Consider the following 18,761-nt stretch of genomic DNA (forward strand, 5'->3'; position numbering starts at 1 on the left):
GAGAGGAGAGGAGAGAAGAGAAGAGAAGAGAAGAGAGAAGAGAAGAGGGCCTTAGGAGATATCCATGGTGAGTGGGTATGACTTGCATGCAGCAAAACAGACTAAGAGGAACAGTCATACAGGCAGAACTAAGAGAGGGCATGTCACAAAAACCTAGAGAGAAGAGGGTTATCAACAGTATCAAAGTCTGCCAAGGGGTAAAAAAGGATGAGAACTGAGAAAAGGCCAAAATATTTGACAATTAAGAGATCAATGGTAACTTTAAAAAGATCGGTTTCAGTTGAATGATGAGGTCAGAAGCCAGATTGTAGAGAGTTAAAAAAAAAGAGTGAGAAGAAGTAAATGGAAGCAACAATTATGGACAGCCTTCTGAAGGAGTTTAGTGATGAAAGGAAGGAAAGACTCTATAAGATGATAGCTAGTTGGCATGGACAGCAGAACTGAGAGGTTTTTGAGAATGTGGGAGACATGGACTTTTTTAGGCAGTAGGGAAACTGAGCAGACAGGGAAAGATTGAAAACAAGTGAGAGAGAGAGGGGATAAAAGAGAAAGCAATCTGGAGAAGACAGAATTGAATAGGATATAAGCATGTGCCCCTATGGACACTATGAACTTTGAGCATTGGTGGGAGAACAGGACCCAGGTTCCTATTCTCTGTGATGCTTAACTATTCCTGCTTTTGTCTTCTATTAAGTAACTAATGTTTCATTATTCCTGATTTTGCCTTCCAATGAGTAAGGTTATACTACTAGTGCTTTTGCTTCATCCTTTAGAAAATTAATGGGGTCATGATGGCTGATTTTGTATAAATGAAAAGCATACTGGTTGGAGCTCAAAAGCAAATAAAGCAAATAGCAGGATTTTATCCACCCTACACTAGGGTTACCCTTAATACTTTAAGAGAGAGTTGTAACTTGTAGCAACCTGGGGATGGCTCCTCTTTGGGAATATCATAGCTGCCAGTACAAAAGCAGGTTGAGGGGAATGAGCCAACCCAGGAGCAAAAATGAAGGGTTTCATGCCACGGCCTAGGTTACATAAGTAAGATTTTGTTAGATATTCTAAAGCATAGCAATAGGAAATTTCTATTCCATAATCTGCTTCTGCTCTTCATGTTTTCTAGCATTCTAAAACTCACAGATAAATTTCATTATCCAGACTCCCTAATAATGCCAATGCATTAGTAACTGTCACATAAAAAGGTTTAAAAATATGCTAGAGTATTAGAGTATTTTCAATGCTCCTAATTAAATTCAAAGAGCCTGAGCTTTATGCAGAGACAACTTAAAACAAGTTCAGTCCTCAACGCTTTTCAATGATTCAACAGGTCCATAGGAGGCATAGTTAATTCAACTAAAAAAATTATTAAGTACCTACTATGTGGAAGGTACTGTGGATCATCTGCTTTCTCAGCAAGAGATGCCACATAGGTTAGAATACATGTAACTGGCATGTGACAAAAAATTGCAAATTGCTTGGCAGATTGTGTTACCAATGACTTCCATCCCTCATGTGAATGCTGAAATTAACCCACTGAGGAAAAACTTTCAAGATTCTCCAGGAAAGGAAAGGTGTCAGCAATGATTCACAAAAAAAGTTTTTAACTCAAAATTTAATGATGCTATGTAAGATATATAAGTTAAGGCTATGAGAAAATTAAGAACTCAGAAGATATGCATCATTCACAAAAAAAGTAAAAAAGTCACATCTGGGGCTAAGGCAGTAAAGCTACCAGATGTTTTCAGCAAGATATTTACTGCATAACATGCATCATATTAACATACTATAGAGTTCTTAAATGGAATCTTCTTACAAGTAAAGAGTCAACAAACTTTTTTCTTTCTTTTTAAAAAACCAGTCAGGAGATGCCATTTAAGAAAGACAGATTATATGGGGAAAAAATGCTCTAAATCACCACTGGTAAAGAAATACAAATCAAAACAACTCTGAGGTACCACTTCACACCTATCAGATTAGCTAACACGACAAAACAGGAAAATGATAAATGCTAGGGAAGATGTGTGAAAACTGGAACACTAACGCATTGTTGGTAGAGTTGTGAACTTATCTAACCATTCTGGGAAGCAATTTGGAACTATGCCCAAAGGGTTATAAAATTGTGCATACCCTTTGACCCAGCAATACCACTTCTAAGTCTGTATCCCAAAGAGATCATACAAATGGGAAAAGGACCCACATGTACAAAAATATTTATAGCAGCTCTTTTTGAGGTGGCAAAGAATTGGAAATTGAGGGGACGGACGCCCATCAGCTGCGGAATGGCTAAACAAGCTGTGGTATATGAATATAATGGAATACTACTGTGCTATAAGAAATGATGAGCAGGCCGACTTCAGAAAAACCTGGACTCACACGAACTGATGCTGAGTGAAGTGAGCAGAACCAGGAGAACACTGTACATAGTAACAGCCACATTATACAATAATTAACTTTGATAGACTTAACTCTTCTTAACAATGCAAGGATCTAAGACAGCTCTAAAAGATTCAGGATGGAAAATGCTATCTACAACCAGAAAAAGAATTATGAAGTCTGAATGCAGATCGAAGCATATTATTTGCTCTCTCTTTTTTGGGGGGGGGATGGGGTTTCTTCTTTCTCATGATTTCTCCCATTGGTTCTAAATCTTCTTTACAACATGACTGATGTGAAAATAGGTTTAATATGAATGTTTATGTAGAGTTTGTATCAAATTACATTCTGTGTTGGGGTGGAAGGAGGGGAGAGATGGGGAGAAAATTTGGAACTCAAAATCTTACATAGGTGAATGTTGAAAACTAAAAATAAAAAAATTAATTTTTTAAAAAGGACAGAAAGAAGCTTGATAATATCACATGATGCATACCTCTGTTAATAAGAGTTAAGTAGACACATCATGTGTCTATTTCATGTGTTCTTTCCCAGCATCCATTTGCCACATTTCTTTATCATCAAATACATCCCCTATAATCCATGATCCTCTCACACAAGCTTCAATTTATCAAACAACTGCTTCCTGAAGCACACAAATGAAAAGGGAGAAAAAAATAAAGGATAGACTTCAACACTGAAAGACTAGGTTATGGGGTAGGTAGGTGGCGCAGTGGATAGAGCACCGGCCCTGGATTCAGGAGGACCTGAGTTCAAATCCGGCCTCAGACATATAACACTTACTAGCTGTGTGACCTTGGGCAAGTCACTTAACCCCACTGCCTAGCCAAAAAAAAAAAAAGAAGAAAGAAAGACTGGGTTACTCAAAAACTCGTTGCCTTGCTTAAATGGAGAGTTACCTCACTTCCAGGAGGAAGACTTAAGCACTTAGAAATGGGCATTTTAGTCTAATATGTTAACCTCAGACCGAGAGCATCAGTTTCAGACCGAGTCAATGTTTCCACTACCGGGCTCTGCTTTGTTCTTTCCTGGGTATAAGTAAGAGGCATGGTTGCTATTGTCCGACTCTGCATCTTGCCTCCAGCTGTGCAGATGGTATGGTGCCAGTTAGGGAAGAAAGACATGGGCAATCTTCATCAGATCTACTAACAACTCAGATGGGCCTGTTTAGAACAAGTACTATCTTCATTCAAAACATGGAGCAGAAGCAATGAAATAAGGAAGTGTGCCAACCAACTAGAGCTCCAATATAATCTACTACTACTTTTCTCAGGAAGAAAGGATGTTTTTCTACAGCTATCATTAAGACATAAAATACTACAAATTATCACACAAAACATTCCAAGATAACCAAAGTCATAAGATACAACATTGCAGCAAGAGATAAAATTTAAATGCTATACGGTAATTCTTGAAATAGGGATGCTATAATAACAATTCTGTTGCACTAGGATCACCTTTCCCCCAAGGAAACATCTCTTCTGTTCATAAATGTCAAATCAAGCTCACAAGCTTGAGCCCCCAATTTGCCCACAAATGAAGGGATAATGTCCATCTGCCTGTTAGTTGTTGACTGGTATACTGTTACATGGAATCAATGGGCCAGAAGCATTGCACTGACCTCAGAACGCCTAAAGCACAAACAAAAGGGAGGACAGCCAGATTCACAAGCAGGCAAGTTAAAATTCAGGTCACTTTATATTATTATTTTAAACAATAAAAATCCTAGATCCTGTGGTTCCTAAAGATTTCTATGTGTGAGAAAAAGCTGACTCTCCTAACCAACATGTAACAAAGAACTGAAGGCAATCGGGCAATTCCTTGTGAATAGGGATATGAAGGTATACAACATAGAAGAGTTGAGAGGGGTTGCAGAAAATCAAATATATAGGGTGTCCCAAAAGTCTTAGCGCAGTTTTAAGCTATTTTAGCTTAAATAAGCTTTAATAAGAAATAGGAACTCAAGTAGCTCAAAAGCTACTTTTGAGTAGCTTAACTCAAAAACACTTGGTGGCAAAAGTACTGAGAATCAATTCCCAAAGTTAATTCAAAAAAAGTTACCAACTGGGGATCTGTTCTAGTGCTTGCTATTAGAAATTACATAGTCCTTCTTTCATATTTAGGAACAGAAACTTCTATTTTCTGGTGCCACCAAGTGGTAATATTATGCACTACTCTTTATGACAATAAGCAATAATTTTATCCAGTAAATGTCAAGTCATATACTGGTTTGTTTAATCACCTATCATTTAAAATACGGGTTGATTTTAGAAAGTCAAACATCATGGTGGGGTAAGGGGATGAATGTCTCTGAACAGGTTGCTTGCTACAATTAATTAGAAATAAGAGAGAGATGGCGGGGGTGGGGGGGGAGTTGCCACACAAGTCACTATCTAAATAAAATTAAGTATTTTAAGAAAATGCTGCTATAACAAGTCAACATTCCCAAAAGTCTGAATAATATAAACCCATTCAAAAAGAAGGACTCATTTAATAAATACTGATTAATCCCCTCCTAAGCACAAAGCACTATTTCAGGTAGAAAAAGGTTTACGTAAGACCCAGAAATTCCTTCCTGAAGCTTACACCTAGTAGACACATAAGACACACATGAGACATGCAAAGTGTCTTGTGAGGTCTAAACAGGAAAGGGCATTAAAAAAGTCACTCTTCAAATCTAAATTAACTGAATAATTAAAATATACTTTGAATATGAGTCTTAAAAGTATCAACTAAAATTATATGCTACAGTAAACAAAATTGTCCATAGGAACTATATTTGTTCCACAAAACATATGCAACTTTTCACCACAGCATGGAACGTGCCAGGGATTTTCAAAGAGCAAAAAAAAATGGAAGGTCTTTTCCAAGGAGGAAAGGTTTCAGGTATGGGGCTGATAAGAGAATCATCACTACAAACCTGGGCACCGGGTGATTTTTTTTTTTTTTGGCCACAGAAACCTATAAAAACCATCTAATAAACTGCAGAAGGACTTTACTCTGTGCCAGTAGAGAAAGCACACACTAACAAGGAAATCTTGAATACTCCTTCAACTACTTAATATGGAAAATGAAGTAAATGCTGTGAGTAATTAAAATGATAAACTGATTATAGAACAAGGTCATTCATTCATCCTATGCACATCTCTAGTTTATCTATACCAGAGGTTTCCAAATTGTGAGCTTTGTCCCCACTGAGAAGGGGTAAGCTCAGTAACAGTCAAAATTACTTGGTATTTTTAAGTGCAACTCTTGCACAAATACAATCACTTTTTCAATTCAAACCCAGCTAAAATCAATGTCATCAACAATAAAAATAAATATAGCTTCAATTAATACTGAACATAGCATGTTAAATACAGCATATACATATAAGGTCATATTCTGTGCATATTGAATATGTCCACAGGTACACTATATGAAAGACTCATAACATAGATGAGTTGTGTGTTGTATCTGAATTCAAAATTAAAAAATCTTTGTGAGTAAGTTAAAAGCATTGTATCTGTTATATTTCTTAACATCATCAATTTTGGTAAGTTTAATATAACAAACTGGTTTCCAAAAACAATAATTTTTCCAAAAATGAAATGTTAAAAAAAAAAGAATTGAATTTTCAACAATTAAATTTCTTCTCAATTTTTATTGCCTGTTTTTTTGTTTTCTTTTTAGTAAATTGTTGTTGTCATGTGATAAAAAAAACACAACCAGTTTGAAGCGAAAACCCATTGAAACATCTAAAACTAGTTCAATACAAGATAGTAGAAGACAATTTAAGTACTGGAAATACAGAAACACAAAAGAAAATCTCTAAATCCAGAAAATATAGCTCACTATGCTGATCACTGGAATTCCCAAGTACTGTTACTGGAGTAGAGAGACCATAGTGTTTGCTTTGTACAATTGCCTTTGCTGGTTTAAACATAATAAAAATGGAAAAATCTTGAAAGAGTGCAAGTATACTACTTTGGAAAGACAAGAGAATATCTCCAGAAAAAATCCATTTTTTAATTAAGCAATTTTTTTTTCAAAAAAAAAACCATGTCTTTGACATCAAAAGGATTGCTCGTATCATATAAAGTCATATATGTAGTTGAAACAATGCTTTAAGTCACACGCAAAGCAGTTTCAAATGGTTCTACCTATCCATTAACACTACAAAGAATCAGGTTGAAGATCATGATGATCATTAATTAATAAAATAAAATCTTTATTCCATTTGCAAATGAATGAAGCAACAAATATAATTAATGGGGCTCATTTTGATTACATAAGAATGACATGCTAAAGAAATTAATGTAAGGAAAGATTTGTTACCTGCTGATAGCAATGCTGTTTTAAAGAGAAACTTCCAATATAATAGGTGGATTCTTTAATGAAAATGGCATAATGTGGGAGAACTGAACTGGATTCTATACTGACAGAGCTAAATAGATGTAAAGGGATCTACAAGCACTTAAAAAAAATGTGGCCCTTCCTGCAATTTGGACACAATATATACTTCACAGATGGTCACTTACATGGAGAAATATGAGTGAGAATTTACTTACAGTTTTTCAAGTTGTTAGAAGAGTAATCAATTTAACAACCAAAAAAACTCCAGTAAAAAGAAGGCTCTTTGCAAAACTGAGATGATACAAGAACAGAGCAAAGAGCACTTCTATATTATTACAAAACACATGGGCTTTCTTATGCTAAAGTACTTCTGAGGATGTCTGAATTTGAGCTAAAAAATTTCTTAATAATATTTTTTAAAGAGGGGTGCAGTGGATAGAACACCGGCCCTGAAGTCAGGAGGACCTGAGTTCAAATGCAGCCTCAGACCAAACACTTGTCACTAACTAGCTGTGTGACCCTGGGCAAGTCACTTAAACCCAACTGCCTAACCAAAATGAAAAAATTTTATTTTATAACAAAAATTCCCTTCTGAATGTGTATTTGGTGATTTTTTTTAAATGAGTACTTTAAATCAAAGCAATGTCCTTAAATTAATACTCTGATCTAGAAAAGATAAAGTGACTGCAAACTGACCTTATTATCTTTTCCCCAAGACCTACACTTCTTCTGAACTTCTCTATTTCCATAATGGGTGCTATGATCATTCCAGTCACCCAGACTCACAATCTCAGTGTCATCCACATCTCCTTACTCACCCCACATATCCACTCAACTGACAAACCTTGTCATTTCTACCTCTACAATACAGGTCACACTTGATTTCATCTCTCTACTAATATCCTAGCTCAGGATCTCATCACTTATCACCTGGACTAGTAGAACAGCCTCCTAATTGGCTTCCCTGAATTTAGATTACAACCAGTCCATTCTATCCGCCACATGCCAGCCAGATTGATTTTCCTAAAATATAAATACATTAGTATCACTCCTCTAATAATAAAATCCAATGGCTCCCTGCTATCTCTACTATAAAATATATGCTCCTCTGTTTAGCATTAAAACCATTCACAACCTGGTCCCAATCTCATTAGAATTTGAGATCCTCAAGAGCAGGAACCATGTTTTTGTCTTTCTTTGTATCCACAGAGCTTAATACAGTGCCTAGCACATAGCAGGTGCTTAATAAATGCTTGTTGATTTGGCTTAATACTTGTTAACTGACTGATATCCCACTTTTTTAACTTTATTATACACACACTACTACCCTCCACATCAACTACAATCCTGATAAAGCAACCTTCTTACTGTTTCTCATACATAACACTGAACACAGAACAGAAAATTTTTGTGATAGAACAGGAAATGCAGAATCCCTAGTTTCCTTCAAAGATTAGCTCAATAACTAACCTATATAAAACCTTTCCTGAAGCCTCCCAAATGATGGAATACCTCCCCCGCCACCCCCTATTACCTTGTATCTATTTTGTGTATATGTACATGTTCTCCCCCAGCAAAACTGTCAAATCCTTCCTCTCCCTCCTCAACACCACCTACTGCCTTCCCTGGCTTCCTTGAAGGCTCAGTAAAATCTCATCTTTTATAGGAATCCTTTCTCAACCTCTCTTAATTCTACTGCCTTTTCTCTGTTAAGCATTTCCTATTTATCATGTGTGAGTGTGTGTGTATGTGTGTTTGCTTGTTATCTCCTCCATTAGGTTATAAGCTCCTTGAGGGAAACAACCCTTTTTTTGTCCTTCTTTGTATCTGCAGCACAGTGCCTAGGACAAAGTAGGCACTTTAAAAAGTTTATTGATTGATCAAGGGCAAGAATCTGGTCCACTTTATTTCTTTTTACTTCTAGCTCTTAGCACAATGCCTGGCACATAGTAGGTCCTTAATAAATACTTGTTGATTGTTTCTTAAACATTTTATATAAATATTTTATAAAAGGACCATCACTAAGTACATCAAATTATCATACTGTAATACAATGATATCCTCAAGGCAGACTGACATATTTATGACCCCTACACTTAGAAGCCCCAGGTTTCTGAGCTTTTTAAATTTCTGTATCTGTTTTTATAGGTTTTCTACTTCTTCCCTCAATGTCACGCTGACAGATGCCACTTCTCACTGCTGCTTAGTGGGCCTTCATAGAACAGTTCCTCTCCACTTACTTCCAATTTATTGTGCATCTGGAAACAATATAAGAAAGTCTATTCTTTTTTTTTAATAAATAAGAATTACAGGGAAGTGCATGAACTACATAGTTCTTGCAGTTTATGTAGTTTATGGCATCATTTTTGGTTGCTCAGAAACCTTTTATGTGTATTTACAGATTCTTGACTAGATTCTGGATATGTGAGATGGCCAAAAAAATTGATTACAGATAGCTGAGTTATCACTGTATTGGGTTTATGCCTGTCCTAAATATCCAAATGGTAGACTGGACTATAACTAAACTTGTATACAATGAAAAAATTTCAGATGTTTTAATAACACTTTACTGTCATAGTCAAGAAAATTTTGACCACTAACATCAGATTTTTGAGAATATGGTCAGTGTTATCTCATTAGATATTACTTATTTTAATTACTTTATACTAATATTTTATTAATAGTGTCAAACACTAGGTTACTATAAAGTGAGTACTCAAATAGTTTTAGTTTATAATAATGTACATATGGAAAGATTTTCTATTCTGGAAGTTCTAATAAAATCACAAGTATGGGTAAAAACCAAAAAATTTTCATTTAATATCAAGTATAATAAACTACATATTATAAAACAAAATAGTATACTGAAATCAAAGAAGTTTTAATTTTTGTTAAATTACAGTTTGGTAGTTAATTAAACATAATTAGACTGTTACTTTTCAAAGACTGGAACTGCTTATGTGTAATGACAATAATAGCTCAGATTTATAAACCACTTTATAACTTAATATAATAGGATTTATATAATACTTTAAGGTTTGGAAAGAACTTTGTATGTGTTATCTCATTTGATTTCAATACTAAAAAGGTATCAAATGAAAGTTGAAGACAAAAAAGAAACAGATACTGAACAAGATGGACAATAATGAAACTCAAAGTCAATGAACTGGTGCATGATAAGGTAAAGAAGAAAGGAACAGGGTGAGAAAGACATTAAATAATGTTTCCCTCCTATTTTTCTCTTGTCATCTCTTTCAAAGACTTCTGCATCTCTTAAAAAAAAATTTTAAACACTAGAAACAAATTTCGTAATTATAATATTGCTAATTTAAGAGGGCCTCATCACCACACAAACAGATTACTGCAATACCCTGTAGCTCTCTCCCTTTCACTCCAATCTCTCTTCACTGCAATCCATCCTTCTCTCAGCTACCAAAGGAATCTTCCCAACTCACAAGTCTGACCATTTCATTTTCTGTTCAATAAACTCAAGTGGCTCCCTATTACCTCCAGGATCAAATATAAAATTCTCAGCTTGGCTTTTTAAGACCTTCACAACCTCGCCTTGCCCTGCTTCTCAAGTCTTCCTACACTTTACTCCTCTCCACAAATGCTACAATCCATCAACACGGGTCTTCTTGCTGATTCTCACGCCCAAGCTGGAAGAAATATTAACATCCCAAAGAGAGAATTCTGGTTAAGGAAGACTGACTACAGCTATCAAAAGTAGGAACAAATGTTTCTGATGCCAATGAACATGGAAATGTATAACTTATATAACAAAAGTATGTGTGGCATATATAGCATCATTTTAAAGTTTTAACAATCTATATATGTAGAAAAATGATACATGGAGATTACTCACATAAAGATTATGTGTGTATATACATATATGTATACATATATTATAATAATGTATATTTATATATAGATACATACATATTTAAATGTTGACAGAGACACAAAAAAATGTACCAATTAGATGAAATCATACCTTGAACACCTTCCAAGAGTAGATCAACTCCTCTCTTATAAAAACTAGAAGCAGCTTCATAGTCTTCTTCTTCCTCCTTCTTTAAAGCCTGTTTTATTAATTCGCCTGCCTTCTCCAAATAATCTTTTTTGCCAAGCCTGGATTTCAGGCTTCCAGCAAAGAGACCACGACTTTCCCGCTCTTCCTCTGTTTTGCTTCTTTCTTTATCAGAAGCAACAGCTCCTAGTGTTGAAGGCTCTGGAGAAAGATTGATACCAAAAGTTCTACTGGGAGAATTTTGATTGGATGCCATTCCATCATCTAATTCAGCAAGGGAGTCCACATCAACAGTCAGAGAGATCAGATCGCTGTCACTGGAGAAACCTAGGCACATGAACAAAAATGGAAGTGAAATATTAATGCTAAGTATCAGCCAAATTTACAGAACTCTTACTCCCTGGTTATTTCTTCATGCTATCTCATACCAATTAGAGGAGTTATAACTTTGTCTATCAAAGCCCACCACTAGAAATTAGCTCTAAGACTTGCTAAGTTTCTAACTGTAATTAGCACTCCCTCTTTCTATTGCTGGGTCAGTCATTGAACTTGTTTTGATCTCAAAGTGAAGATAGTTTTAGGACTAAAAATTTATTTTACCTGAAGCTCTTAAGCTCTTATAAAAAAAGAAGAATCATAATTCAGTACATTGGACTACAATAAACAATGCTAGCCCTCAATATACATATATATGCAATATGCATTTCACAGGTATATTTTTAGATAACCTTACACATTCCGTCTTAGCTGAAGAAATATGATCCAGCGAACTAAATAAAGGATTGAAAACTGATCATTTTAATACTTTGCCTGTCTCTTCACAACTTTGTCATAAAAATGATGTGCCTAAGTACCCTAGAACACAAGAAATGTTGCCTGCATGTTAAAATAATAAAATCATATCTCACAATTGCATAACTGGCTTTATAGTAGTTTGGAAGGCTTTGTCTCAAATTATAATTCTCATCTTGATAATCAGATTTTATGGAGGTTCAGTTTAGCCATCTACATTAGAAATTAAGCAATTGGTGGGGAGAGAAATTAAGCATGGGACCGCTCTCTTTTCTTTACAAAATCAGGGGGATCATGGGTATAGAACATTGCAAATACTGTCAGACTTCATTAGTGTGCTAGTTTTTTTCCCATTTTTATCCTTTGGGGCAAGGATAGAGATATTTGGAAACGAAGGTGATGATGGAAAAATATGTAAGTAAAAATTGTTTCCAAAAGAAAAATCATCAGGACAAATTGTCTATATCAATATTGAATTTTGCCAAGTTTCTCTTATAAAAACAGAGGTCCTGGGGCTCCAGAAATAACTAAACCAAACCACGTTCCAGATTAATTTCATTAAGATAAATATGCTAAAACACAATTTTTATTTAGAAATAGAAAATGTGGTAAATAAAACAGAATGAGCATCTACTAATATTAAGGCAAATCTGGGCTGTTGCTATAAAACACTAGGATAATAAAAGTGATTATATTTTATATCAAGCATTCAAATACAAAAATTAAATGTGAAACTTATTTACAATTATAAATTTAGCACCAACACCTCTATGCATGGATAAAATAATCCAGCTATAGACGGTTTCCCAAGCTAGTGCTGCAGGTGGAGGAAAGAGGGATACGTTGGGAACTATAGATGATGAAAAACTAAAGATGTAAATTAAAATTGTTTTTTAAAAAAAGACTTCTAAGACCTATTTTTAAAAATTCCTAGATATAGTAGATAGAGTACTAAACTTCAGAGTTAGAAAGACCTGAGTTCAAATCCTAACTCAGACACGTAGCTGTGTGACTTTGGGTAAGTTAACCTTCCTCAGCCTCAGTTTCCTCATCTGTAAAATAAGCTTAATAACAGCACCTACCTCAAAGAGTTGGTGTGAGGATCAAATGAGTTAACATATTTAAAGCACTATTCAAAGCTTAAAGTTCCAAATATATACAACTAATAATACTAGTAGTAAAATAATAATAATAATAATTCCCATTTTTTAGATAAGAAAACATTCCAGCAAAAGAAATTACTTGTCAAGTCTAAAAACCAAGTCAGTACAAACACCAGACAGAATTCTGGATGCCTGTCATGAAACAGGCAACAATGCCAGACTCTAGCCTCAAAGGTCTTGCCATGAAGTAATTATTATTCAACAGTTTTCTGAGAAATCCTAACTGTAATTGCAAGCAGAAATTTTTTATCAGATTTTACATACAAGTTGTACTTAATTTAGTAATATATAATGTATGCAAAAAAAAGATTGTGGTATCTAGATTTTAAAGAGGATGTCATTGCAAAAAGTCAAATAAAATGTGCTTATTACAAAAGAACATCTCACCTCCACCTTCTGATTGGCTGGTAAGTGTCACATCATCAAGACCACTCAAATCTTTTCGAACTAAAACGCCAGAGGAGAAAAAAAAAAATGTCACTGGCATATCTGTGGACTAAAATTACTAACTTCATGTAAAGTGGTTGAAAAAGACATATTTTTCAATAACTACAAAGGTAAAATATGTGGTTGGCAGCTAAACTGAAATTTCAAATGAGTTATTTGCCCTGTCAAAATATCTACATCGTGTTCTTAGTTTCAGTTCTTTCTCTTACAAGACTCTTAAACTGTCTATAAAATACTTACATATAAAATCTTTTCTCTAAAAGGAATATTAAAGTAAAAGTAAAAAATAAATAAAAGCAACAGAATTCCACTCATCCAACAATTACTCTGTTATAGTATAAGGTCCTGAAAGGACAAAAAGAAATCTAGTTCTATTCAATTTTTTTAGACTCTAGACCAGTAAACATTTTTGTATTTATTATTTATGATCAAAACTGTATGCAAAATTCAAACAGTTTCTCATCAAAATTGCCCACCCGCTATACTAATGAACAGAAACAACTCTGAGATAGATGACTTGTTTTTAAAAGCATTTCTTCGAATCAATTTCCATTTGATTTCCTGATGCCAGTGCCATTTTATAACCTGCAGACAAGTTATTGAAAGCAAATGAACACACAATGTTGGGGGGTGGGGGGGACAATATTCTGGCTTGCAAAGCAAATCACAAAAGAAAGGAAATGTTGAGTTAAAGGTCTTCTGTCCATTCTCCGGTGTCTTGTCACTGTTACTACAAGACCATCTATCACATGGTCCTGTTTAATGCCTTAAGTGATTTTCCTTTTTAACATGTACAATAATGCCAAAGTGCAATAGGGCAAAGGTATGTGTACTGTTTCTTGGCTTTTGACCACAAAAATCTAGTGATATAGTCACACTTCCTCTCAATTCTCTAAACTTACTAATTTCATCACTAGCATAGTGATTCAAAACAGATTAATAAAATGCTTAGGAATAAAATTCCTTAGGTAAACCACTCCAATAAACTTATCAGAAACACCTCTCACAAACTGGAGGATTTGGGGAGGGAAGAAACACAAATTGGCTGCTTGAAGATGTCTTCTTAAAAATCTACCTAATTTCTAAATAAATGAGTGCTAAAAGCACTAGGCAACTAAGAAAAAGGAACATTTTGTGTGGTCAGACTTGGGTGGTTAGACGTAAATATAAAAAAATTAGACCTGTGCCTATTTAAACACAACACATCAAGCTACACTAGCCAAAATCAATCATAAAATCCTACTACTTTATACCTGGGTCTAAGCAAACCTAACTGTTGAAGGAGCCCAAACTTTACCTCACTTCCACCTCAGTTTCCCTGATATCCTTCTAGTCTCACCTCAAATTCTACCTTCTGCAAGAGGCCTTTCTAATATCCCCAGCTCTTAATGCTTTCTCTTCTGAGACTTCCTCCCATCTATTCTGGATATGTACATATCTTTTATGTTATCTCCCCTCCAATTATTTTTCTGTTATCTACTCGATTAGGATGGGAACTCCGTGAGGGCAGGAACTGTTTTTATGTTTCTTTGTATCTCCAGAGGTTAGCACAATGCCAGGCACACAGTAAACACTTAACAAATGCTTTTTGATCATTTACTTTACATTTCATCCATCCAGCCACGCCTGGGTATCTTGCCATCTGACTTGCTGAGCACATGAAGTCAATGTCCCGATATCTGTCTGTTTGTTTCTCACACAAACACCCACATATACTTTCCACTCAATACTCTGAGAAAAGGAATCAAAGCTACCCTTACTTCTGGAAAGAACATGGTGATTACCTTTTATAGCTACGTTCATCATCCTTTAACTTCCCAGACCAAAACTCCCCTCCCTGAGTACCACCCCTCGATATGTGCTGTCTCCCCTTTTGGAATATGAGCTCCTTGAGAGCAGATACTGTCTCACTTTTACATTTGTATCCCCAATGCTTAACACAGTGCCTAGCACATAGGTAGTACTTAATAAACTTTTTTTTCATTTATTCATTCATTCATTCATTTATACAGAAGGATAAACTAGTATCCATAGGAGGAAAAGCTAAAAGTATAGAAAAGTATTTATGAAATAGGAAGAAAGGGGGGCAGCCAGGTGGCACAGTGGATAGAGCATAGGCCCTGAAGTCAGGAGAACCTGAGTTCAAATCCAGCCTCAGATACTGCCTAGCTATGTGACCCTGGGCAAGTCATTTAACCCTGACTGCTTCCCAAAACACCAAACCAAACAACAACCCCAAAAAAAAAAAAAAAAAAGGAAGAAAGGAAATAATATTTTGAGGGTAGGGCATTGGAAGGACATGAAGAATAAGAATTTGTTTGGATACAAGGACATGTTGTTATATAGTGAGACCATGAAATACAGACCAAGACAGAATTATCTATAGCCAGTGGCTATGTAAGAGTATACAGAGTAGTTCCTGGTGCTGAAGATTGCTAGTAGCAGTAAAAATTATACTAAGAGTAGAAAAATATCTCCCTACTCACCTGCTAATTATCTCCAATTCATCAGAATTGGTTCCTAGAGAATATAATCTTACTATTCAATGTGATTTGTATACAAATAGTGTAAGGAAGGAGCAATAAGAACCTTTTAAGCAGAACAGCTATGAAATAAGATACGGAACAGGCAAATAATGAATGCACTGCTCTAAGCAAAGGCTGAGGAGTCAGAATATGCATCTCTCAGAATTACAGGACATTATAGGGAAGAAATAACAGGTGCTCAAGGCAGACAACTGGAATTCAAAGATAGAGGTAAGTATCTGAGAGCACATACAAAATTTACCATATGTGTACCACATAAATACAATTTACAAGACAGTAAAAACCAATCAGAGGTCAAACGACACTTAAAAAGGAGTCATCAGCCTTCACCATGAAGAGTAAAGGTACATCTTTCACCATCACCAGAAAGTTTAAAAAAAAAAAAAAAAACAACTAAGGCTTTTTGGAACTGAAACATGGGAAAATGTCAAAGGCCTCTACGAAAATGTTCCGCCTCCAGGTTCAAATCACAGACATTCAAGTCTCAGGACCATTAGAGGGCCCCAGGTGACTTATGAAAAAAGCCACTGCAGAGATGAGGGATTTTATTTAGCATCCCAGTTCACCTATCTGCCCTCACCTTCAGTGCTTTGAACTCCTCAGAGTAAGGTAGTACTGTGAAATCCATCTAGGAGATCACCTCTAAAGGAAAGGCACCAGCCTAAAAAGGTGAATTGTCATAGTGCAGATTTCATACTATAAACTATCAGGAATCTTTATTTGAAGGCCACCTGTCAAAAAGACCAGTTTTCTTTGGAACAACAGGTGGTCTCCTATGATTGACTGTACATAAAATACATGGTAGTATTAGTATTAGCTGATAACCTTCAGGAACTTACCACCTGCTGGGCTCCAACTATTGCCAGTCTGCCAAGGGGAGTTTCTACTTTTCCCTGTAGTAATAGCTCATGATTCATATACAAAGCAAGAAACCTAGGCAGTAGTTGGATTGTTGATAGGATAGAACAATCTTTATATCACATTATTTTTTGTTACATTAAATTCTACATACTATGTATGCGCTGTGTCAACTGTAGAAGATATGCAGGTAAATCTAGAAAAACAGCTCTCAAAAAAATGGTTTAACATGGATGTCTACGCCTAAAAAAACATAAGTAGTTAATTCTCTTTCAGTTGATTACCAACATAATATATGTAATTAAGAAACAGACCTGATTAAATTGAAATCTGAAAAAAGAAAACTAATACATTTCCTCATACCTTAAAAATATACTTAAGCTAGTTTAGTGGTCTCTGCTGCCACCTAGGCTATTCAGAGGCAGAATATAGGAATCAATTATAACAACTGACATTTATATAGTGTTCTGAGGTTTGCAAAGTACTTTATATACGTTATCTCAATCCTCACAAAAGTCTTGGGAGGTAAGTACTACAGATATTATCTGCAAATGAAACCCAGAGAAGTTAAGAAACTCACCCTTGGTCTTATTATTAATAAGCACCAAAAGTGGGATCCAAAATCATATTTCTCTGGATTTTAAGTGTAGTTATTCCATATTAAGTGTAACTATTTCTACAACATCATATCGGTATAGGTAATGTATGTTAGAGAGAAATCTGAACACACACACACACACACACACACACACACACACACACAAAAAACACATGTCTAATCCACCAGATCCATAAGCACTAATAATATTCAAATTTCTTACCAAGAATTGTAGGGATTTTTATCAACCTGCCTCCTTTTATTACTCAGTGTCATACTCTGCTATTCTCCACTTCACATTTTCACTCCAGCCAAACAACCCTATAAACTGTTCCTGGTACACAACTTAGTCACTACCATTCTGTGGTTCTTTTTTATGTCTCTTTGAAAAACAAACCTCCTTTTTCCTTCAGCGAACTATATTCCTTTACTTCAAAACAATGCTTAATAGGCTCCATCAATAACTAACTCTATGACATTAGAAAAGTCATTTAACATCTCTGAAGCTAGGGTTTCTCACAGGTAAAAGTAAGAGTTGGGCCAGATAATCTCTAAAATTGTATGATACAATCAAATTCCACGAAGCCTCCATTAACTTATTCTAATGATAGATTTTATATATTCATTACTCCAACATTCACAACACTTATACAAAGGTATAGTTGTACAGAAAAACTAATGAAATCTTGGTCTGCATAAAAAGGGGCATTGCTTCCAGAAATAGAGAGGTGAAGGTCCCACTATATTCTGCCTTCCTTTTGCCTCATCTAGAACATTGTTAGCAGTACTAAGTAACACAATTTAAAGAAGACAATAATAAGTCAGAGAGTGTTCAGTAGGGCAAATAGGATAATGAAGAGCCTTGAGTCTACATAATGTGAGCACTGGAAGAAGGAACTAGTCATATTTAGCTTGGATTTAAAAAAAAAAAAGAATATATCAGTGAGAGAGGATGCGGGAGAGGGGAACATAATACTTGTCTTCAAATATCTAAATGGCTCTGATGTAGAGAAAAGACTAAACTTGTTCCACTTGGCCCCTGAGGGCAGAATACCAGGAATAATGGGTGGAAGTTGCAAAGGAACAAATATTTCACTCAATGTCAAGAAAAACTTGTTATTAATTAGAGCCAGCCAAAAGTAGAATAGTCTGCTTCTATAGACATTGGGGTCTCCCTCCTCAAAGGTCTTTAAGGAGAGCCTAAAAATCACTCACAGCAGGGTCTTCTGATGGAGATTCCTTTTATGTGGGAGTTGGAATAAATAGCCACTGAAGAACCAAATCTGAAATTCCATGATTCTGTTATTTCATCACAGAAAACTCTCAATGAGGAAACTGCCTCTTCCAATAAAGACTGGTTTCTGTTCTGCAATATATAGTTTTAAGAGTTACTAATAACAATAAGAATTAAATGATGTACCCACAATCACATCAATATGTGTCAGAAGTGAGACTTGAATCCAGATCATCATGCTTTCAAGGCCAGGTCTCTAACCATTAAATCCCCCTGAACCATCATTAACATTTATATAAATATATAATTATATATTGATACATATATATATATAAGATATATGGATATATATCAGATATATAGATAT

General features: G+C 35.2%; 1 protein-coding gene across 7 annotated transcripts in view; it reads right to left on the reverse strand.

The window, feature by feature from the left end:
• The window catches only part of RPS6KC1 (ribosomal protein S6 kinase C1), a 200,562-nt gene that overhangs the window by 117,337 nt on the left and 64,464 nt on the right, over positions 1-18,761 (reverse strand). For 5 of the 7 annotated variants that reach the window (XR_003569901.1, XR_003569902.1, XM_027871047.1 and 2 more), the window contains 2 exons: positions 13,099-13,158; positions 10,721-11,083 (listed from right to left, as the gene is read on the reverse strand). Coding sequence is in view for 5 of the 7 variants with exons in the window: in XM_027871047.1 (XP_027726848.1) it covers positions 10,721-11,083; positions 13,099-13,158 (423 nt within the window). In the remaining 2 variants the exon portion in view is untranslated. Of the gene's footprint in view, positions 1-10,720; positions 11,084-13,098; positions 13,159-18,375; positions 18,495-18,761 lie in introns of those variants that run through there. The other 2 variants (XM_027871048.1, XM_027871046.1) reach the window with 2 other exon arrangements.

This window comes from Vombatus ursinus, unplaced genomic scaffold, assembly GCF_900497805.2.
Source record: "Vombatus ursinus unplaced genomic scaffold, bare-nosed wombat genome assembly UNPS02014798.1, whole genome shotgun sequence".
Classification (NCBI taxonomy): Eukaryota; Metazoa; Chordata; class Mammalia; order Diprotodontia; family Vombatidae; genus Vombatus; species Vombatus ursinus.